The sequence below is a fragment of the Salmo salar genome, chromosome 09, assembly GCF_965601325.2.
Source record: "Salmo salar chromosome 09, fSalSal1, whole genome shotgun sequence".
Taxonomy (NCBI): Eukaryota; Metazoa; Chordata; class Actinopteri; order Salmoniformes; family Salmonidae; genus Salmo; species Salmo salar.
In genome coordinates this window covers 129,402,094-129,426,132 of record NC_138299.1, presented here as the reverse complement: position 1 = coordinate 129,426,132, position 24,039 = coordinate 129,402,094, and the positions used below count along the sequence as shown (strand labels likewise).

At 39.8% G+C, this 24,039-nt stretch overlaps 2 protein-coding genes and 1 long non-coding RNA gene across 4 annotated transcripts; 1 reads left to right on the top strand and 2 right to left on the bottom strand.

The window, feature by feature from the left end:
- The first annotated feature begins 1,860 nt into the window (after positions 1-1,860).
- LOC123744726 (uncharacterized) lies at positions 1,861-9,142 on the top strand. The gene is made up of 3 exons (XR_006771152.2): positions 1,861-2,095; positions 2,450-2,639; positions 7,220-9,142. It is a non-coding gene; the product is annotated as an uncharacterized LOC123744726 (long non-coding RNA).
- Positions 3,055-7,396, bottom strand: pou2af3 (POU class 2 homeobox associating factor 3). Of its 2 annotated transcripts, XM_014213800.3 has the most exons (5): positions 7,272-7,396; positions 5,337-5,437; positions 4,654-4,705; positions 3,853-4,082; positions 3,055-3,673 (listed from the first exon to the last, which is right to left on the bottom strand). In XM_014213800.3, the coding sequence occupies exons 1-5, from the start codon at positions 7,276-7,278 to the stop codon at positions 3,350-3,352; spliced, it is 714 nt and encodes a 237-aa protein (XP_014069275.2). In that variant the 5' UTR covers positions 7,279-7,396; the 3' UTR covers positions 3,055-3,349. The 2 variants fall into 2 exon arrangements, with proteins under 2 accessions (XP_014069275.2, XP_014069279.1); XM_014213804.3 differs by lacking the exons at positions 5,337-5,437; positions 7,272-7,396 and adding an exon at positions 4,872-5,300.
- On the bottom strand, positions 9,066-23,747 carry pou2af2a (POU class 2 homeobox associating factor 2a). Its single transcript, XM_045724505.2, has 5 exons — positions 23,588-23,747; positions 21,528-21,628; positions 12,550-12,589; positions 11,001-11,296; positions 9,066-10,440 (listed from the first exon to the last, which is right to left on the bottom strand). The coding sequence occupies exons 1-5, from the start codon at positions 23,595-23,597 to the stop codon at positions 10,042-10,044; spliced, it is 846 nt and encodes a 281-aa protein (XP_045580461.1). The 5' UTR covers positions 23,598-23,747; the 3' UTR covers positions 9,066-10,041.
- Positions 23,748-24,039: the final 292 nt, after the last annotated feature.

Here is a 24,039-nt window from a genome sequence, read left to right as displayed (position 1 = left end):
CTTTGGTTTTGTTTACCTGAATGCCTTTGATGACTGGCCAAAAACATTCAAGTCAATATTCCCCAAATTAGCATGTTTCAAATATCATGCTCAAATCTTCCCGATATCTATGTGTAGCTCACTTAATTTAGTTTAGGATGATTTGTAACATGAATGAAGAAGTGTTCTTTGGAAATTCTTTGGAAATGAGCACTGGCTATGATGACACAGGCTCTGTAAAACAAACAGCACTCCCAGAGAGTAAATAATCTCTTAGCTTCCCATAAATGCCAACTGTTTGAATTAATAGCCTAACAATACCGTATGTTTGGCACGGTTAATAGATAAATTATCTAAAAATAAAGGCTCAATAGCAGTGTTCTGTCATACGTTCTTTAGAGCTGGTGGCTCATGAGTTTTGGCATGTGAAAGTGCAGGTTGTTCTGGGCAGATCAGGATTAACAAGGTGTAACAGGGGACTTCCACAGAGGACTGTTAATCAGGCACTTGGCATGAGAGTAGCGGGAATTTGGAACACTGAACACACCCGAGCATTTTTTTTTACTTTGACACATTCCTTTTCACCTAAGTGAGTGTTGACTCTCAGTGCATCTGGTACAAGATAAAACCCCATTTTAAAAAACAACAATTATATTTTAATTGAGAAATTGTATGGAACAAATGTTGTGGTACTTGGTAATTGTTTCATTATTCTTTTCATTGTGTCTTTATGTTGCAAATCGAGACTGTCCAGACAAAAGAAGAAGAAAATATTATCCTCAGAATGAAAGATGTGTAAAAAGGAAGCTGTAAGAAGGAGGCAAGGAGGAAATATAATCAAAAATAAATGTAAATGAAAAAACTGATAATATAAAATGGAGGGTGGTTCCTTATCCCAAAGAGACCAGTATCCCCAAAATCATTCTAATGCATGGAGTTCCTCCAGCCCATAGAGACCTAGCTAAATAGAAAAGACTGAGACCAGACAGACTCATTTCTAAGTATGATTAAGGTAGGGACTTCAATATGTAAATGTGTCATTTTGCTGAACTATCCATTTTATGTTAGTGGGGCCACTTTCAGTTGCTTATGAATTATCTGTGAAGCATTCAAATACCTTATAAAGGGTTTATGGGCTTGAGACAGTTAGATGAGCTGAACGTGATGGGCGATGAGGTTGGGGTTCTATATTAGGGACGATGCCTGCTTTGTTTTTGAAAAGCTACACAGTGTTCTTGGGGAACTACCTTTTCATACAATTAACATTCTTTGCTTGTACCTAAAATCCTGCCTCCCCTCCATTTCCAACCAATACCAGAACTCAAAACAGTACCAAACCACCTTGTCACATTTGTCAGTTAAGGTATAAGACAGCTAATTTAGGCCATTGAGCACCACAGCTAACTTTTCCAATTGTCTGGTATAGAAACCCAGGAACCTATGAGCTGCCAGTAAGAGTTTTACCAGGGTTCATATGTATTTCCTTTCATATACTGTACTTTGAGTGTTTGATTGAGCCTGCCTGGAGTGTGAGATGGGTGAGTTTATACTTTTGGGACTATTCCATTGGTTCACTTGTGCCAGGCAAGCTCAATCAAGCACAGCTAACGTAGCTTAAAAAATAAACAAATGCTATTTGAACCCAGGTCTGCAGAGGACAGCAGTGATGACATCAGGGCCCAATATTTGCTGTAATTGGAGCTCATAGGCCCTATAGATTTATTTAATTTCATATGAAGTTCACCATCAACTCAAGGTCAGGAGAAAGGACCATACTTGAAGACCCCTCTTTCAAATACTTTACTCTCCTTGTTTCCAGTGTTTGCAATTGCATCCCTCCTCCTCCCGTTCTCCACCTTCAGTCTAGTATCTCATAGGTTCTTCTGAGGATCGCGTTACCCTTATTATTAACTCGATTCTAATGAATGAGAGCACACCCAGACATGCTTCAGCTCAGCTTGTATAAAAAGAGAAAAAGGTGCTCAACGGAGGATTTAGAAATCCAAAAATAAACATCTTACCCCAGGACCCTTCACAAGATCACTATCCCAGAAAACTGGTTGGTTCATGGTTGGTTCATGAGTTGGACGTGATAAGAGGTCAAGGACCACAGCAGGTACTGTATGTGCTGCATTATGCCTGGATTTTGGATGCGGGCCTACGCTACAGTAACAATGGCTGCTGCTGCTGATCTAACAGAACATTTATAATATAAGACAGGAGAGTGATAGTAAACTTCTGGCGGGAAATGTACATGAATAAATTCTGACACTAAGGTCATTTTTCTGATTTGTTCACGCAATTGACAGCCACTGGATGATGCTTTATATTACGCAAAACTCGTGCGCATTTATTATGACCCCTTTGACCTGTTGTGTGTAATAAAAACATGAAATCCTTATTCAAGTAGTTATTTCCTTTATTTATTCATCTTTTTGGTCATATGTAACGATATGTTCATTTTGGACAGGCAGGCGTAATTCTAGCCCTGCTCAATCCTGCTTTATCTCGGCCTCGGAGAAGATGTGATCCGGATGCAGAGGAGGGTGCGCTCGGGGGGAGAGTGGAGACAGGCGTCTCTTGAGTTGGATGTGACCTGATGTGATGTGACGTGGACTTGCGTCTGCCTCCATGGAATACCATCTTCCACATCAAGAACGGTCAATATTAACCTTATTGTTGTGTTTTTCTTCAGTTTTTATAGGGTATTTCAGATTATTTTTGTAACGACAAGCACTATACATATTAATTATCTATCATTATCTCTTGTCTATTGTCATTTATCTTTCAGTCTAGTTAATGTGGTGGCAGGTGTAGTGGTTTTTGGACATTTTTATTTGGGTCTGGTTTTAGCAGTAAAGGGGCTGGTTTTAGCAGTAAATATGATTCAATGACTTGAAAAACTCAATTGAAGTTAATGTTTCTAACTAAGCTTCTGTGTGCAACTGAACAGGGAAACTAAATATTGAGTTGAAGGGGATGATGCTGCTAATTTCCTTTGGGTAGGATTTTCAATTATTTTACAAAATGAATGCATCCATAAGGAAAAATATACTTACTTCTAAAAAAGCAGGATGACATCATTAGATTTGTTTTAATATATCTAAATCACAGTCAATAACTAACTAGATAGCTCTAAACCCATACATTTGCAACATTTATCCAAACTCATTAATTCTAAAAGCATTCTTCCAATCATAACAAAAACAGAAACTCCGAGGAAACTCTGACAGCAAACACCCGAAATGCAAAGCAGGCCTACATCTTAAAACAAGTGGCACAAGTGCAACCGTTTGACATCGAGTTACAGACATTGTTTTCACTGTACATTCTACTGTATTTACACAGAAAACAAAGACCGAGAGGATCTTTAAAGGTAGCATATCTCTGAACTTGACAATTCCCGCCTGAAATAGCTGCCATCCACAGGCGAGGCGTGTACACAGTCTGTTGTCCCATAAATAGCGTATTCTGGAGTGCAGATGCTCTCCTGGGTACCCGACCAATGGGACAGGCAGTAGCAGTGCTGGAGGTTGCAGTGCTGGTAGTGGTAGTGCTCTGGAACAAACCCATAACTCGAGTCCATCCTGTTCGGAGAGTTGTAACACGACGAAGAGTAAGACTCCTGTGGCGAATAACTATTGTAATCGACCGGACTTGACATATTTAGAGAACCTGATGGTGAGCTGGGAGCCTGAAAAACAATCCAGAGGAGATGTGCATTAATATTGTTGTACAGTATAACCAAACCGTGTTCTATTCCGAGCCAACTCTCTGGACGAACAAACAGGCTGAGCTTTGTCAAATATTTCAGCTGACGGCTGTTAATTGCAAAGACAGGTGATTGCGCAAACGAATTTGAATAAAGCATACCATGCCATTGACGCAATAGTCCATATTCAGGGAGTGATTTTCCTGGGGCCAAAGTTTTGTTGAGGTAGCGGGATGCACAATACCACTGCCGTAGGTCTCGTTGGGCATCATCATGCTTATCAATTGTTGATTATCGAAGCTCTCCATCTGAACGTTGCTGTCTGGAAAGGCTCGCGGCTGAAAGCTGCCGTTGGAATTCATCTCTTGAGGGAAATAATCAAAATAATGGCCTATAGGAATGAACGAGAACGATCAGTCAGAGGTTGCATATATAAACACATGCAGGGGCCATTTAAAAAAGTGAATACTCCAGAAGTGATGTCACGGCACCACCAGCCAACAACTAAAAAACACATTTGAATGCAAGTTTATAAAAAGGTCTTAGTATATGTTCGAACTATTCTCCTGTGGTCGTTGATTCTCCATGTAAGTGTCAATCTAGATATTTACCTGACCTAATCTGATGTGCAATTCAGATTATATTTTATAATAGGCTTATGTGTTTGCATGTATTGATGCATAATGCATTGCCTTCTGTCTTTTTGATCGAAGCTTGTTTATTTGATTATGGTTTACTGCAACGCCCCCACTGGACATTTAAGAAGGATTTCTGTATTTTACTGTAGGCTACATGTATTTTCGTTAGCAGGTTTGGATACAGTCAAGAGCATTACTTTTTTACTATAGAACATTGATTCTGGACTTTCCATGGTGATGCTTTACCATACAATCATGGTGCGATCAAGACAATGGAATGCTGAGTATAAATACTGACTAATATGTGGACATATTTGAACGTACCTGGCAAGGAGGAGGAGACGCAAACATCCTGACTCGCCAAGCTCTGGGATTTCTATTAATTTAGGAAAAGAAAAAAGGAGGGATACAGAGAGAAAAAATAAGTCCCCATTGATTTACAACAGTTCGATTTTTGGGCTGTTTTTTTTTCCCCGGGAAAATTATGGATTTGCGATGCGTCACCATGTATACCGTCAACTAATAAGTAGCCTACCACCCACTGTATAGCAGAATAATGGCATTTGCCGATTTGTTTCTTCTTCATTTCGGAGGGTTGATTGAGTGTGTGTGTTTGTGCCAATTGCAATGGAAATCATAAGGAGATCTTTTCTGATTTATGAATCTGAATTTACTGTAAAATATCACATAAAACAGCTGGTACAGTTCCTACAGGAAAACAAGTCCCACTGTTACTGCTTAACGAGTATCAACAGATAGGCTACTAGAGAGTAGACCTGGTGGTTAATCATTAATGAGGCATGGAACTTTGTGTTTGGGGTAAGGTTGGTAAGGAGGAAGTTACTGCAATGGGGATTTCATGGAGAGTGCAACCCCTCCAACTATGCTGAGACTGTGTGTGTGTGTGTGTGTGTGTGTGTCCTTGTGTGTGTGCCCCCCGATGCGTGCGTGCGTAAATCCTTGCGTGCCAGTCAGAGCGAGACGAGAGAGAGTCATGTGACAATTACCATTCTAACAGTTTTAATTGCTGTCTGGAGAGCTCTCTGCTGTTGCAGCAAGTCTTTAACAGTTGTCTTCACCCGCACGCCCTGGTACATCTTTGGCTTATCTGTCATGAGAGAAAAACATTGTATCGATGTTTACTGTAAAAAAAAAAAAAAAAAAACCCTGAACGCTCCCAACCCTGCCTCTCTGGAGCACTTTCACTGCCTGCTACATACTTTCACGCAACAATTAGGTCGGTAATGTATTACCCCTAGATTTATTTGTGAATAATATGAACAAACGACTGTCCTTATGCATCCCTCAAATGTTGCCCAAGTTATTGTATCAAAGTTGCCTGTGCGAAAGCCAGAAATGTCCTATTATTGTCCTACCTAGGTCTATAGTCTCTTCCCCGTAGCCTACCTCTGCGAGAACCTCGCACCGCGGAGACCGGGTTTCGAATTTCACTGTCAATACAGTGGTCTTGCCTTCACACTCATTTCAAGCACAACGGAAACCTGTGCTAAATGATACTGTGAGTGTAACTTCTCGATTTTATTTAGATAATATATTTATTTTAATTCTATACATAGGCCTAAAACACAGATTAAGCGTTGCGATCCATGAAAGGGGCTGATAGGAGCATATTCCGTGAAAGTAGGCAAGTAAAATTAGGCTACAGGTAAAGCTGGCAAACAGCGGCCTCGTAAGAGTCAATAACAAAGAAACCAAAGGACTCCACAAATCCCGCAAAAAATGAGGTGAAAATTGAAGATTTCGCTTAAGAAATTCGTCCGATTATAAAAGTAAGTTACTTTTACGCACCGTACTTAGCCTACATATCGTTGGTCGGCTATCGGATAACAATATGAGCTTTAGCCTACCCAAGGATAAAATACAAGTTTTTTGATTATATCATTATTTCCGTTAGCCTATCGAAGCTCCAAGCCTGACAATTACGCAGTAAAACAATTCAGTTTTATGTAAAGCTCATCCATGGAAGCAGGACTGCATTTTAAATTAAATTGCATCCTAATTTAGGCTGTACTAGGCCGGTAGGTTAGAGCCGTTGCCTATACCCACTCTTAACACATGTGCTAGTGCAGTAGCATAACTTTTGGATTTTTATGCTAAAATGAACGGTACTCATATATGTTCGCCTTCAATTGTATGTCATGGCTTTACTTCTAAGTATAAGGGGGTATAACGTTCTACTCCAATGACTAAAGTCATTACAGAAACGACGCCACACAATGGTAGAACTCATTAAGGCAGTCAGAGACTGCAAAGTTGGCGGTAAAGGCGATTATATAATAGCAGCTGCCTCGGCAGAATCTAAAGAGGTGTGCTTGGCTGTCAAACCCATCCTTTTAAATATTGAGATACTGAAATGTCAGATCAGGATTTGTCTTAAATGTGGCAAATAGTAAAGCTGGCCAAAATACACATCCCACTGATTACCGCTTAAACTGACAATTTGTAAGTTTACATATTGCAGTGTAATTACAATGACTACAATTACAGTTTAATCGACAAGAATAATGCAAATAAAATCGCGTTTGAGTTAAGTTATCCTCACGCCCTAACCTGGGCAAAGTGGCCCAAAGTAGTGATGTTTAAGAAATAAGCAAAACACTATTTTAAAACGTTGTTCGATTCAATTGAAAATATTGTAATCGAAAATAGCATACATCATGCAGGTAATAGGCATGGTATTAATCCACATGAGCTCACTGTTGATGGATAGTTTCCATTACTCTTTAGTTTAAACACGAATTACATTCTTTATCTCTAAGGTTTTCATCAGAACCTCGCATTTCCCATAGAAACTGAAGCAGCATGTTGTGCAATGTCAATTATTTCCAATCGTTTTGTTCTAACATTTATATTTCTTTCTTTCTTTCAGGAAGAACGTAAAAGAGAACTATGATCAGAAGAAAAACGAATTATGAACTTACCAGACATGTTGTAAAATCTAAGAAAGAGTCCTGGAAGAAGAGCAGTTATGAGATTCCACAATGTCCTTTTCTAGCTCAGTTATATGGGCTATAATGAAATATTCATAAAAATCACACAAATTCTCAACACACAAGTCTTAAAACTGTCTCAGAGCATACAATAATATCCTAATATAGCTAGGGATGTATTAGTTTGTGAAATTTTCTCTCCATGCCTACTTTTTAAAACCCCTAGAACTCAATGATTTGACAATGATTTGATTGCGCGTTACTTTCAATTTGAATATTCAAAGGCTACACAAAAATACATATTTTTCAGTATAAATCAATACATATGCACTTAAAATAACATTCCATTTAATAGAATACAGCACTATTTTATACCCAACCCGAAAAGAAATTGATATTTTAAACATTTTATCCATCTTTTGCCAATCTGGCCATCAGTCCCCCTTCATAATGAGGCCCTACAGGAAAGTAACGGTAAGATGCTCTATCTAAACAGCACCAACCATTACACATCGCAGATCATATGTATTTCAGAATGGATAAGCACATCAACACGTTATGACCATAAATTCTTTGTCTTATTTTAAACAACAAAATATTAAATGTCTCGGCTGTGGGCGTGGCAGCCATTTCTGCCATCATTGACTCCATTGCTCCTTCAGCAAGTGCATGCTCTCCATCCCCGGAGCTCACATCACCCATGTGTTACCAATTCTATTACAGGGGTTTAGCATTATTTAGTTTAGTTACATGAATTATATTCATTATTCATATAACTATAAAGACGGAAAGTTTCAGTCATTCACATGTGAAACCTGATTTGACATCCCAGGGCTAGGCTACTTTATAGGTAGCCTATAAAATATAGAGAGTCTATAGACTATCTATAAAGTAGCCTACTCGAATCCAGAAAACTTTTTACAAATGAGTTTCAATGCAAAAACTCTGTTTACATATGTCGGATATAATTTGAATTCAATGAGGAGACTCCTTGATCGCTCTACTTGTGTATCCTGGGCCTACTTAGATGTGGGCAAAGTATTTTCAATTTATAGACTTATTGGAATAGGGTTACTGTCCATGCCTGTTTTAATGTATAAGAGTTTCTCTCACGGCACCAAGCGTAATGTTTGGGGAGGAAATTGCAACCCCAGAAATAAAAATAATAAAACATTGTAACGTTAGATATATCAGAACACTAGCATAATATTCTTGGTAGTTACGATAATGGGCCTAGGTCCTACTTTATGGAAGGTGAGAAGTTGGTCAAGACGCCAATTCAACTACCCAGTGGAGATGATGGGTTTTAAGCCTACATGATAGGATCATTGCATAGGCACCTACCAGTATAAATCAGGAAAGGCAATAGATTGTTTTGGGCATATAGTGTGTGTATTTTTTCAATATATGAATGATGATAATGATATATCGATACCCCAAAACGGAAAGCTAAGCAATGTTAATTAAAACGAGGTATATGTTTGTGTTTATTGTTTGATATGTTTGTAAATTGTTATTCAAATGTAGGCTAACAACGGCAATGGAAGAACACTTATAGGAAACGGGTTTCTCTAAGGCAATGTGCTCATGTTTTCTTCAAATATTTGAGTGAAAATTGCCTTCTGATAACATGTTGTTTGTTCATATCATATGTATTAAAGGAAGAAGTAACATGAAACAACTGCGCCATCTAGTGTAGGATATACGTAAGTGGGCTCTCCGTCTTAATTGAATGCAGTGGCAAAATCGTTTTTTTCTCCATGTGTAATTTTATCAAACAATATGTTTAATTTTCATGCATTTATTGCAGTCTCTTTTATTATATTGGATTTATAATACACATTCTACTGCCCAATACATTATCTATGTTGTTTATTTCTTGAAATGAAAAGCAAAACACAGGAACAGGGAGTATGGTAAATCACTTGCATCTATTGACCAATTCCGTTCCCTGCATTGTCTCTGAATGTAAAATATTCAGGTATAGATTCCCACTCACTTCTTGAAGAATCCTGTGGATGGTCATCTCTGATTGTCTTTCGTTATATTCAAGACTTTTCTTTGAATTGTCACTGCTGCCTATTACTAGTAATGAATGCATTGCAACAAGCTCCTAAATTATAAAAAACAGAAACAAAAAAACATACACGTTCATTACGAAAGCTTCAGAGTAAATGCTCACCTGAAGCAGATACAGTTGGATAAGCTCTGATTTGGTTATTAAAGCTGACAACAAGATGCGATAAAGTAAAGAAGAAGGTTAAAGTAAAACGACCTTTAGCAAAAAATAAATTGTAATTGCAGTTGTCGCAATGGCAGTATATCATTTAAAATGATGTTTTCCTAATATAATCACTATATAAAAACACATCTATTTCAAACATTTGAACACAGGCACAGTTATTCTAGGTCTAACCACTGAATCCTTACTGGTCCTTTACATTGTCACGTGCCCATGCAAAGGGTTCCCACTGGGCACAGAGGTCAACTCAATGTCTATTTTATGTTGGTTCAACATAATTTAATTGAAATGACGTGTAAACAACATTGATTCAACCATTGTGTGCCCAGTGAGTTAGTTCTTACATACCATAATGTCACCAGGAGACTTAGGAGGGTCAAATGAGTAAAAGTTCCACTTTGTACTTCTATAAAAAGATTATCAGTCCACAAAGTCAAATATTTGGACCACAAGGAGCTGAGTCACTTGCATCTGCATTGTTTTGGTTTTCTGTGAAGGACAGGATGTTTCCAAATGGATTTAATAAGACCTCCGAATCTCATATGGCGACCAAGAGCTTCCACCATCTTCTTTCACCCACGAGTGCGTGTCACTATGTGTGGCGAGGGTACTTTCAGAGTCCTCATTAGCTAGAGGGGCCATCTTGGAGGCTAGGTCATTGGAGACAGTCATATAGGAAGGGCATGTGAAAGTGGAGGCAGCAGGGTAAGAGGTGTGGTAGTGTACTTCTTCCAGAGGGTGAAGGGCATAGGGCTGTGCCGAGGCCATGGAGGAGCTACGGGTGGAGCAGCGGTACTGTGACGGGCTCCCGGGAGGGTCGGGGCTGGGTAGGGAGACTGGAACAGAGGTAAGGCCGTCTGCACACAAACCCTCTCCCTGGGTCACTGGGTCTGCCACTGGCTGCTCCCACGAATCTCTCTGCAGGAGCAACAGCCAGAGAAAAGAACAGAGATGATGGAGAAATTACTGTTGTTTGTTGGTTTTGCCGATTGCAGAATGCCCTAAGATGCATGTGTAACAGAGATGGTTTGGAACCATGCGCGTGTGATGATTAACCATGCTGGGGACCTGAAGACATGTTGGCTCACTGAGCTAATGTCTAGGCTTTATCTCAGTGGGCTAACAAAGCCTTGTAGAGCACAGATCTGGGTTTGAACAACAATCAGTAACATAGGGACACACTTCTCACCTGTGGAATTAGATTGATGTTTTCCATCATGCTTGTGTGAAATGTGTGCTCATTTGGATATACCCTACCCGCTCCAGCCCCCAGCCCTATTTAAATGCTTTGTGCCATCTCACATCACATAAAAAACAATAACACATAGGGTGTGTTTCCTGGATTTAGCCTGGCCTTGAACAATTCTTAGTCCAGGACTAGACTTTAAACCATGTTTGAGAAACTGGCCCATAACGTAAAGCCATAGCTCAACAGTCCCATTCCATCACTAGTACTGACCACTGACAGAGTGACTTACGAGGAGAAAGTGGGGGGACTCTCCAGAGAAAGGTGGTAGCAGAGTGGACAGGGCTGAGCTGGGGAAGATGGAGCTCCCTCCGGTGGTGAAGGCTGCACTACGGTAGTCTCCGAACGTTTCCGGGTAGTAGCTGTCTATGACGGACGGGTAGCCAGACATGGCTGATGGGTCACAACCTAGAGGCTTGCCCCCCAGGGATGAGGAGTAGACCTCGCCCGAGAACTGCTTGGGAGAGAAGTCCGAGTCGGAGATGAAAGGTCGCCTCATGCCGTAGTAGCTAGGGATCATGTGAGACCCTGTTGTAAAGAGAACCAGGGAGAAAACATTAGTAACAAGTGGTCCTGTGTGGCTCGGTTGGTAGAGCATGGTGCTTGCAATGCCAGGATTGTGGGGTACGATTCCGGCTGGGGCCACCCAAAATGTAAGTCACTTTGGATAAGAGTGTCTGCTAAATGGCAACACTTTACTTACAGCCTGCAGGTAGGGAAGGGGGATACTTAGTCAATTGCACAACTGAATGGATTCAATGGAAATGTGTTTTCCACATTTGACCTAACCCCTCTGAATCAGAGAGGTGCTGGGGGCTGCCTTAATTGATGTCATCAGCCCCAGGGGTGGAGTTTAACTCCCTTGCTCAAGGACAGAACGGCTGATTTTTTCACCTTGCCGGCTCAGGGACTCAAACAAGCAAGTTTTCGGTTACTGACCCAATGCTCTAACAGCTAAGCTACCTGCCGCCCCATCTAGGCGACCTGCCGCCCCATCTAGGCGACCTGCCGCTCCTTGAAGGTGACTTGCCGCCACATTTAGGTGACCTGCCGCCCCATCTAGGTGACCTGCCGCCCCATCTAGGCGACCTGCTCCCTCATCTAGGTGACCTGCCGTCCAGGTACAATACATTATGATGATTTCAATGCATTATAAGATTTGTGCGAGAGGTGCAGCAGTCTAAGGCAGGGTCTGTCACTACAGACCCTGGTTTGATTCCAGGCTGCATCACAACCGGCCGTGATTGGGAGTCCCTTAGGGCGGTGCACAATTGGCCCAGCATTGTCCGGGTTAGGGTTTGGCCGGGGTAGGCCGTCATTGTAAATAAGAATTTGTTCTAAACTGACTTGCCTAGTTAAATAAAGGTTCAATAAAATATATAGATGACACCCTTATAATGTGATATTATAATCTCATAAAATCCTGACTAAATAATAAACATTTTGAGTCAGTAAAAAGAGACATAACATATTATAAACCTTATGAACGCTCATAAAAAGCCTGCAGGAAAACATTTCTAGTGGGCAGTAGCTATCAGAACAAAACATACAATATAAATCGGACTACACATTCAAAGCTCTGGTGGTTACTGTTAACATCAAAACAAGCCTTCACCAGTAAAGGGGTTTTATTCTACTTTTTCAGAACTTTGCTTGTAAATGTGACTTTTAAAAGATGTTGTCTATAATACTGTACTTCCCTTACCTCAAACACTATTAGGAGAGTTGAAAGGTCAGTGGGACTCATCAATAATTACATAATTTACACAGATTTTTCTCACCTGGCATTTGGACAAATGATGATTGGCTGGATGTTCCTCCCTACAAATGAAAGAACAGACAAACATAAAATCCTGGATCCATGGCATTATGAGAACAGGTCTGATTCTGGTAACACATATCATGCCACCACACACGCGCTGAGGAAGGCACAAGCCGAAGCATATGTCAGTGTGTGGTCTATTAAGACATGTTGCTATGATATAAAGAAATTTAAAACAAAGCTACAAGAATTGCAACTTACAGTGCATTCAGAAAGTATTCAGACCCCTTGACTTTTTCAACATTTTGTTACGTTACAGCCTTATTCTAAAATGGATTAAATTGTAGTTTTTTTTCTCATCAATCTACACACAATACTCCATAATGACAAAGCAAAAACAGGTTTTTAAAAATGTTTGCAAATGTATTAAAAATAGAAAACTGAAATATAGCATTCAGACCCTTTACTCAGTACTTTGTTGAAGCACCTTTGGCAGCGATTCCAGCCTCAAGTCTTCTTGGGTATGATGCTACAAGCTTGGCATACCTGTATTTGGGGAGTTTCTCCCATTTCCTCTGCAGATCTTCTCAAGCTCTGTAAGGTTAGATGAGAAGTGATGCTGCACAGCTTTTTTCAGGTCTCTCCAGGGATGTTCGATCGGGTTCAAGTCTGGGCCACTCAAGGACATTCAGAGGCTTCTCCCGAAGCCACTCCTGTGTTGTCTTGGCTGTGTACTTAGGGTCGTTGTTCTATTGGAAGGTGAACCTTCACCCCAGTCTGATGTCCTGAAGCAGGTTTTCATGAAGGATCTCTCTGTACTTTGCTCCGTTCATCTTTCCTTCGATCCTGACTAGTCTCCCAGTCCCTGTGTAACGGTTGTCGTCGGATTTAGACCAAAATGCAGCGGGGAAATGTGCACTCATCTTCTTTATTATAAACAGACAAGAAGGAGAACCAAAACAAACGCATACACAAAGAAAACACAACGACTAATCACATGCTGGTAAGGCACAAGGCTATACACAGAACAATCTCCCACAAAGTACTCAACAAACACATACATACATATAGGACTCTCAATCAGAGGCAACTAGAAAACACCTGCCTCCAATTGAGAGTCCAACCCCAATTAACAAAACATAGAAATACAAAAGACTAGACAGAACATAGAAATACACTAACACAGAACAGTGCCCAAAAACCCCCGGAATACATAAATCAAATACCCTACTAAACAAACCACCACCCCGAACCACATAAAACAAATACCCTCTGCCACGTCCTGACCAAACTACAATAACAAATAACCCCTATTACTGGTCAGGACGTGACACCCTGCCGCTGAAAAACATCCCCACAAGGGCCTCCTGAGTGGCGCAGAGGTCTAAGGCACTGCATCTCAGTGCTAGCGGCGTCACGACAGACCCAGGTTTGATCCCGGGCTGTATCACAAGAGTCCCATAGGGCAGTGCACAATTGCCCCAGTGTCGTCCGGCTTAGGGGAGGGTTTGGCCGGGGGGGCTTTACTTGTCTCATCGTGCTCTAGCGACTCCTTGTTGAACAGTGTTTCCTCTGACACGTTGGTGCGGGCGGGTGTTAAGAAGTGTGGTTAGGTGGGTCATGTTTTGGAGGACGCATGACTCGAGCTTTGCCTCCCGAGTTGCAGCGATGAGACAAGATCGAAATTGGGGAGAAAAAGGAGGGAAAAAAACATCTCCACACTATGTAGGGATGGTGCCAGGTTTCCTCCAGACGTGACTCTTCGCATTCAGGCCAAAGAGTTCAATGATGGTTTCATCAGACCAGAGAATCTTGTTTCTCATTGTCTGAAAGTCCTTTAGGTGCCTTTTGGCAAACTCCAAGTGGGCTGTCATGTGCCTTTTACTGAAGAGTGGCTTCCGTCTGGCCACTCTACCATAAAGGCCTGATTGGTGGAGTGCTGCAGAGATGGTTGTCCTTCTGGAAGGTTCTACCATCTCCAAAGAGGACCTCTGTAGCTCTGTCAGAGTGACAATTGAGTTCTTGGTCATCTCCCTGACCAAGGCCCTTCTCCCCTGATTGCTTAGTTTGGCGGGTGGTCAATTCTAGGAAGAGTCTTGGTGGTTCCAAACTTCTTCCATTTAAGAATGATGGAGGCCACTGTATTCTTGGGGACCTTCAATGGTACCCTTCCCCAGATCTGCACCTGAGCTCAATTTCGAGTCTCATAGCAAAGTGTCTGAATACTTAAAAAAGGTATTTCAGGTTTTTCTTTTTTAATAAATTTGCAAAACTTACAAAAATAACTGTTTTCGATTAGTCATTATGGGGTATTGTGTGTAGATTGATGAGGAAAAACATTAATACATTTTGGAATAAGGCTGTAGTGTAACAAAATGTGGGAAAAGCCAAGAGGTCTGAATACTTACCGAATGCAATCTATATCCAAGTGATGGTAAACCTTTATTTGGATAGTCCATCTGTAGATGCTCTACAGACTATCTACACTCTTAGAAAAGTAGATTCAAATAGGGTTCTTCGGTTTGTCCCCATAGGAGAACCCTTTTTGGTGCTTGGTAGAACCCTTTGCAGAGGGTTCTACCCTGAACAACAATATAAATGCAACATGTAAATTGTTCCATGTAAAGGGTTCAATGTTTCATGAGTTGAAATAAAATATCCCAGAAATGTTCCATAAACACAAAAATCTTATTTCTCTCAAATGTTGTGCACAAATCCCTGTTAGGGAGGATTTCTCCTTTGCCAAGATAATCCATCCACCTGACAGGTGTGGCATATCAACAAGCTGATTAAACAGCATGATCATTACACAGGTGCACCTTGTGCTGGGGACAATAAAAGGCCACTCTAAAATGTGCAGTTTTGTCACACAACCCAATGCCACAGATTACTCAAGTTTTGAGGGAGCATGCAATTGGCATCCTGACTACAGGAACGTCCACCAGAGCTGTTGCCAGAAAATGTTATGTTCATTTCTCTACCATAAACCTCCTCCAACATCGTTTTAGAGAATTTGACAGTACGTCCAACCGGCCTCACAACCACAGACCACGTGTATGGCATTGTGTGGGCGAGCTGTTTGCTGATGTCAACGTGGTGAACAGAGTGACCCATGGGGGTGGTGGGGTTATGGTATGGGCAGGCATAAGCTATGGACAACAAACCCAATTGCATTTTATCGATGGCAATTTGAATGCACAGAGATACCATGACGAGATCCTGAGGCCCATTGTTGTTCCATTCATCCATCGCCATCACCTCATGTTTCAGCATGATAATGCACAGCCCCAGATTGCAAGGATCTGTAGACAATTCTTGTAAGCTGAAAATGTCCCAGTTCTTCCATGTCCTGCATACTCACCAGACATTTCACCCATTGAGCATGTTTGGGATGCTCTGGATCAACGTGTACAACAGCGTGTTCCCGCATGTATCCAGCATATATCCAGCAACTTCACACAGTCATTGAAGAGGAGTGGGACAACATTCCACAGATCACAGTCAACAGCCTGCTCAACTCTATGCGAAGGAGATGTGTGATGCTGCATGAGGCAAATGGTGGTCACATCAGATACTGTAAGTTTTTTTTAAACTATGCAACTACCTTTTTTTTAAGGTATCTGTGACCAACAGATGCATATCTGTATTCCCAGTCATGTGAAATCCATAGATTAGGGCCTAATGCATTTATTTCAATTGACTGATTTCATTATATTAACTGTAACTCAGTAAAGTATTTTAAATTGTTGCATGTTGCGTTTATATATATTTTTTGCACATCTGGTGCACCTGTGTATTGATCATGCTGTTTAATCAGCTTGTTGATATGCCACACCTGTCAGGTGGTGTCACGTCCTGACCATAGTATGTTGTTATTTTCTATGGTAGAGTAGATCAGGGCTTGACGGGGGTGTATGTTTTGTATTTCTATGTTCAGTTTCTAGTTTTGTATTTCTATGATGGTTTTGTTTGGTATGATCTCCAATTAGAGGCAGCTGGTCGTCGTTGTCTCTAATTGGAGGTCATATTTAAGCTGATATTTGTCCCACCTGTTTTTGTGGGTGATTATATTTTGTGAGTAGTGTTTGTTTCTCCTCTGCGTCACGGTTTGTTGTTTTGTCCTTCAGTTTATTTTGTATTGCAATAAGTTTCACAGTCTAAATAAATATGTGGAACAAAACACACGCTGCACTGGCTCCTTTTGACAGCCATGACAGGTGGATGGATCATTATTTTTGTTCAGTATACAAAGAAGCCTCTATGAAGTGTTCTTCCTAGAACTCTCCATAAAGGGTTCTGCCAATAACCTTTTTATTCTCTAAAGGTTCTACCTTGAACTCTCTATGAAGTGTTCTATCAAGAACCCTTTTATCTTTCAAGAGTTCATTCTAGAACACTCTGTGAACAGTTCTACCAAAAACCCTTATATCTTTGAAGGGTTCCTTCCTAGAATCCTCCATGAACGGTTCTACCAGCATTATTTGCAATTTTTTTTATGACAATACATTCGATATATCATAAGTTAGTTATACCCTAACACAGTGGTTGAAACTCCTGGTTTACAGACCACATCAGGCCTTCAAGTTACATTATGCTGGCTTGTAAAGTGATGTGTGATTCCTATTGGAATCTAGCCAGAGTGAGGATACCCAACAATAGGGACTTTTAAGCACCTGCAACCTGCATTCAGAATGACTGCCAGGGTAGAGAAGGTTGATAAAGGAGACTACCTAAATCATCTAAACTGAAACAACCATCTCAGTAATAAGACTACTAACAGATTGGATTAGTTTAGAAAAATGTATATTATTTATAATTGTGTAGCATAAAATTAATCAACCAATCAAGCAAAAACACTGATTTTGAAACAAACAATTCTGAAAATCAACCTGCAATAGGGCATGCTGGGAAATATGATAATGATGGGTGTGGTTTTGAGTAAAAAAGACACAATCACACATACACCACTTTACAGAATTAATTCAATTCTTGAATCAACACTATAAAAGTTACACTGAAAAATCAACACTAGGTAACACTGGCCAAGTGGCCAATTTGCTGTGTTCCATACAATACACTGCTGGTTCACTCAGACTCCATACTATTATCCTACTCACTGCTCAATAAAATCACAGAAAATACTTATTTGAAAAATGTTTATCTTGGCAAAGATATCAACTATGTCAGTACTGTATATGTAAAATTATCAAGGGAATACCAGATACATTTACAAATATTCCCATATACTGTATGTACAATTTAAAACATTCTCACATCTAGCCTTTTAAACTGATCAGATTACTCAAACTACTGATCTTAAACTTTAAACATTTAGGTAAACACTAAATCTCAAGCACTATTTAAAAGAATAATACAAAAAATACCACAAAAAAAAAATTATTATTCAGATTCAGAAGGGTTCTACGTAGAACCCTTCTTCCCTTCCAAAGAATCCTTCTTTCCTTCCTAAGAATCATCAAAGAACCCTTTCTTAAAAAAACAGTTCTTAGCATGAAAAAAGTTCTGGGTAGAACCCGTTGCCTTATAAAGAACCCTCGTCTTCCAAAAAGGGTTCTTCAGATGAAAATTGTTCTTGGTTTACCCAATCTCTTTGCAAACTTTTAGAATCCTTTTTTCTAAGAGTGTAGAGTAAAATTTCAACTAACTATCTCCTAACCCTAGCCCTTATTCTAAACCTAACCCTAACTGTAACCTTAGCAAGCAGTTGCTTATCAACAGATAGCCAGTTGCTTATCAACAGATAGTCAGTTGCTTATCAGTAGATAGTTTGTTGATAGTATGATAATCTGTAGAGCAGCAACAGATGGACTATCCCCAAAAAGTGTGACCCAAATGAATGCAGGCCTTTTTTCATGTTTGATGTGAACACATAACATGGACAGTAACAAAGTATACAGTGACATTCTGTGAAATAAAAGTCATGATCATTATCATCATAGACTGAAGAAAAAAAACGTCATTAACTTTTATAGCAGGCATTGTGTCAAGTTTATGATAGCATTACGAAGAGCTTATAATGCAGAAGTCAGAATGATTTATGGGGTTTAATACACTTCTGAATGGCTTTATTATCCTCTTGTGTGCCGTGGAGTCTGAAGTAAAGATATACTGTAGAAAGGACAAGTCTTTATGGAGTCTACGGTTATTGAAGACACATTTTGCATGACATTTATAGCAAGCTTGTTAGAATGTATAGTATAAATGTTTGTAGGGTTAGAAAAGGGATATATGCTTACAGGGATTTGTTTTAAAGACACACACACACACACAGCGAGGGTTAGAAAGGAGGACAAGCTCTCTTTTGTTTGCATATTGCAAACATGAAAGAGTTGATTTTAAGGCTGTGTTGGCTGGAAGGCAAGCAAATTTTGAGGGTTGGATTTGAATGTAATTTGCCCATGCCAAGACTTCCCCATGTGGACCAGGTCAATGCCTCAGTGCTTCTCTGAAGGCTGCGTATGGAAATCATGTTGTTAAAACCTCATGTTCTCCCAGTTCACAGCAAAGCACCTGATGGAGAGACACGATAAACCTGCATGGGGAGGCTAACAATTACCCAGGGCTGTTTCTAACATTTTGGGGACCCTAAGCAAGATTTTGATGGGGGGCACCAAATAAGAGGAAAACTGCTGATGCACTACCAAAAAAAATCATAATAATAGAGGTTTCGCTAATGCTTTGAAAAGGTACTGCAACTACCAACCAACATCCCCAGCCACAGGTCTTAATAAAGAGAGGATCTGTGAAGCATGTTGGGCTGCAATGTGTTGTATGACAGTTACATTTTTATATGCTGCTGTATTTGGTGAAAAGGCTGTCCTTCCTTAAGGAAAACCAGTTACCAGTCAAAATGTTGTCCTTATAAGAACAAGAATTTGGGGGCATACTAGTGTGCAGATATTTTAGTTCTACATGACTATTTACTCTGATTCATTATTTTAAGTGTGCATACCCGAGTGTTTACAATTGAAAAGTACTCTTTCCTCCACAATAACACAACAGTGAAGGTACACTGGTTGGCCGGCTGGCCCTAATAATGCCCAAACCTCAGTCAGTTTTGCATATAGCATAGGCTACTATAAGTGAGTAAAGAAGAGCTGGCTAATACCATTTCTCTCTCAGCATTCCTTGAGTTCTAGGTCTAGGATACAACACATATCTTACTTGTGCCACGATATTAGAGTCTAATAATGCACAAATTAATAGAACAGTGAATCTATGGTGATATCTCTTTAATATTCTTCTTTATGAAACTTGAAGTTCATTATTACTTGAGATTGTGTAAGATGGTCTTTGTCCTGTCATTGAGGCAGCAAGCCTGTTGTCAAAGACATTTCCCTTTGATTTCTATGGGTTCATGTTGCGACTTGACTTGAATCACTTTGTGGCTAAAGTTTGCCAATGCCTATCAACGGCCTTTCTCTCTAGGATAAAAGACTGCAAACTAGAATGAGAGAGAGAGAGAGCATAAGAGAAAGTCTAGGCAACCTGTTATCTGAATGCGTCTTTAGTCCGTATTGTTCACCCATGAACCTGGGTACACAACTCTCACATGTACAAAAGAAGACCGAGAATCTACTAGATTAAAACATAAACACACAGTATCATTGGATATATAGTATAATTTTGTCTTTAATCACACAAATCCAATCTAATTTTGTGTTAAGTCAAAAACTGTTGATGGCATAGTAACACTGGGGTCTTACCAATCCTGTAACTCTGAGTAAATAATATTAACTTAATACTGTGAATTAAGAATGACAGAACTCAAGTCTATTACATTTTCGCTTTCAAGCAGAGTTTTCGGTGGTGGCATTGGCAACATCGATCTAGTTTTGTTTAGGAAAACAGTGACTAATCATTATTAAGCAATAAGAGCAGTACTTCCTGGTGTTGTGATCTTTGCTGCAGTTTGCTTTGGACACATTGCCCCCTGAGAAATCCTTTCCAACCTGGCTTTGGCAAACCTGTGACATTTTTGCAAGAGCAATACATAACATTACTATGAATTTATTATTCAAATGTTTTTGGAGGATAAATGACCTATCACATTTAATGCAATCTTCCTTTTATAACTAGATTCAACACCACATTTAGTATTGTCCTGCCACAAAGGTTGTTTCTTGATATTCAAAACAAACTGTAATCTGTGGAGATTTAACATGAATTTAAGTGGGGGTTTTTTCTACAAAATAAATGTATGTTTCTAAAGGGCCATACAGTCCAGGCATGGAAGGATGGTCACAGAGTGTGAAAGCATGTCTTATGGCTTACGATGTTGAAACTCATGGCATCTACCTCATCAGGATCTGTCCATGAAGAGTGTAGTTACTGTCTAGTGAGTGCCAATGGTAATGGTAACAGAAAACAAATGGAGTCCTGTAAAGGGCATTGACAGGTGGCTTGGGAGATGAAAAACTTTTCCTGTTTGCTCAGGCAGATGTCTCATAGGCCGATTTCGCTGTGTCTGAGGCAACAATGGCTAGCTTGTCTGCGGCCTGCATGGAGAACAATATCGGTCGGCAGGTGTGCGAGAATTTGACTTTGCATAGACCAACCTGGCAGACCAAAAAGGGTTTGTGTTAGCTATCCTCCTCACGACTGCTAGAGTTCATGACCATTAGCCATTGCGTATTATTGTTGTCCTGCTGATTGTGGGGTTTTCATGGGTCTGCTTGGCTTTGTTTTTGTCTCTTAAACCCAATGTTCTGGTATTTACCCATAGGCTTAGCTTTCACTCATGGCTGAGAAGTGGAGAAATAAAGATACACTGCCGAGGGACTTATAGGTAGGTATTATGGTCATGATTCTTTAGTATAAAAAATAAGCCCAAATGTAAATAAGGCTGAAGATTGAAGGACAACACCCTATTGTCTCGCCAACAGACATCAACTGTCTGGTTATATGTCAGTGAAAGAAAGAAAGAAAGAAGACAATACAAAAGCGAATCCCGCTAGAGGTACTTGGAGTACTTACACTGTATCTTGGTCCATTTGTTTGATTTTGTCGTTTCTCTGCCAGTAGATCTTTCACTGTGTGCTTGACCCTCACCCCTTGATAGACCCTTTTAGAATACTCTGGAGAAAAAGAGAGAGAAATATTTCACACACACACACACACACACACACACACACACACACGCACACACGCACACACGCACACACACACACACACACACACACACACACACACACATACACACACACACACACACACACACACACACACACACACACACACACACACACAGAGATACAATTGACTCATTATTTGAGTGTCAAGTAATACAAGTTAATACGTTATTCTACACTCATTATTCTGTGGAGGTTATTGAAAACAACCTCCATACAGTACTCTCCTAACACAAGGATAGGCTAAAATTGTAGTTATGTTGATACAAAGGTTTAACATTTTGCCTCAAGTACATTGCTAGAACAAATTCTATGAACCTCCTTGAAGTATATGAAAAACAGGCTAGAACAACTATTATTTTCAGGAGGCCTGAATTAAACATAGGAAAGGGGAAGGGGGATACCTAGTCAGCTGTACAACTGAATGCCTTCAACTGAAATGTGTCTTCCGCATTTAATTCAACCCCTCTGAATCAGAGAGGTGCGGGGGGCTGCCATAATCGACCTCCATGTCTTCGGCGCCCGGGGAACAATGGGTTAACTGCCTTGCTCAGGGGCAGAACGACAGGTGTCAGCTCGGGGATTCAATCCAGCAACCTTTCGGTTACTGGCCCAACGCTCTAATATGCTATGCACTTATTGTATTCTCTGTTTTGGCTCACTTATATTGTAAGTATTTTTTAAATTAGCTTGAAGTAAGTATCTTCAAATTGTACTTACTCAAAGTAAAATATAAATATAACACAAGTACAATATATTGCTGGTTATGTATTTTTCAGATAATATACTGCTCCTGCTTAGTGCCAGTCCTCATTCCTTCCTACAAACATGTATTCATTTGAATTTTCACAGTTTTATGCATAGCTGAATTGCCTTTTGGGATACGTGTAAAGGGCATGGAAATTGTCTTTGGCTTTGGTCAATGCAAAGTGACTGTTAAAAAAAAGCTATTTACTACAAACGCCATTGTCTAACAGTGATAACAGTTTCATACACTGGATAGCCCCTCACACATTTTAAATAGTCTAAATAGGCCTAGTGATAGAAGTATCAAAAGTATCAATATTTATTTGTAAATACATCATAAATCTCAACAGCAAATATGTCTCCAGCCTGATTTGTAGGCAAATCCCCCCTGAACATATTCCTAGTGAGCATACAATAGACTATATTTGCAATTTAACATGCAAAAGGAAATCACATGCAAAAAAAACGGTACAGTATGTAAAAGATCCCAGCTTTATGAATGGAGTCTTAAGATACGTTTCTATTTTACTATAGCCATCATATGGCCAAACAGTTTTTACATTCAGAAATTGATGTTGGATCATAATGATATCGTTTTCTAGGTGTTGCAGTTTGATATCCAACTGAATTATTTATGAATTGAAAACAGGGTTTGGATACCGGAAATCCAACACCAAAACAATATTTGCATACTATTCAGCATCGTCATGTCCTTTATGCTTTGCACTAGTCACAGCTAAGCATTGCCATCTTTAGATATAAATAATAAACAATCATATTTATGTTCATATGACACACTGTTACCATATTTCCCGATGCAGTACTCTACAGTACTATACTTTCAGTTTTGTTAATATGAAAAATACAATCCAATACACCAATCCAATACCTTACAAAGCACAATGTTAGCTTTACAGTATATTGAAGGATACTAGTCAATTCCAAAAAAGACAATGGCATAAACCAGATTGTTATGCTAGTTGACAGCATAAACCAATAACAAATAAAAAAATTATATTTTGAATTATGTCATTATCACCCCCTTAAAGAAGATGGCATAAAATGTCTATGGATGATGATAGTTTTGTCAAAACAATATACTATGGAAGTATCTCATAAATTATTATGAATCAGTGTTATGGTAGCATTTAGCCTTACCGGTTTCCATGATGCAGCAGTTTCAGGTCTGGTATTACAAAGATTGAGAAGGTCAATCCTCTATTCCACTGAAAGTGTAGCTGTACCAATGTTCAAAATCATACTAAAGACAAGCTTTTCCACCCCTGGAAACGCTTACGGAATCCTTCGCACACTCCACTGATGGAGAATGTATGGAGTTTTTCAAATGACCTTTTTCCATGCAAATGATTGGTAGGACGTTTTTTGACTATTTGCATGTACAGTCTAGATTAGAGGAGAGCATCTAAGAGACTCATCGGAAGGCATTCTATTTCGTTCCACTGAAACATGGTGTAATAGTTCTTTAGGCCTATTTGGGCTCCCACATTTTTACACACTATCAATGTACAGTAAAAGCGTGAAATGATATATCAAAGAAGTTTCAGTCAGACTTTAAGTAAAGGCAACAGGTGTAACGCTTTAGTTCCCTA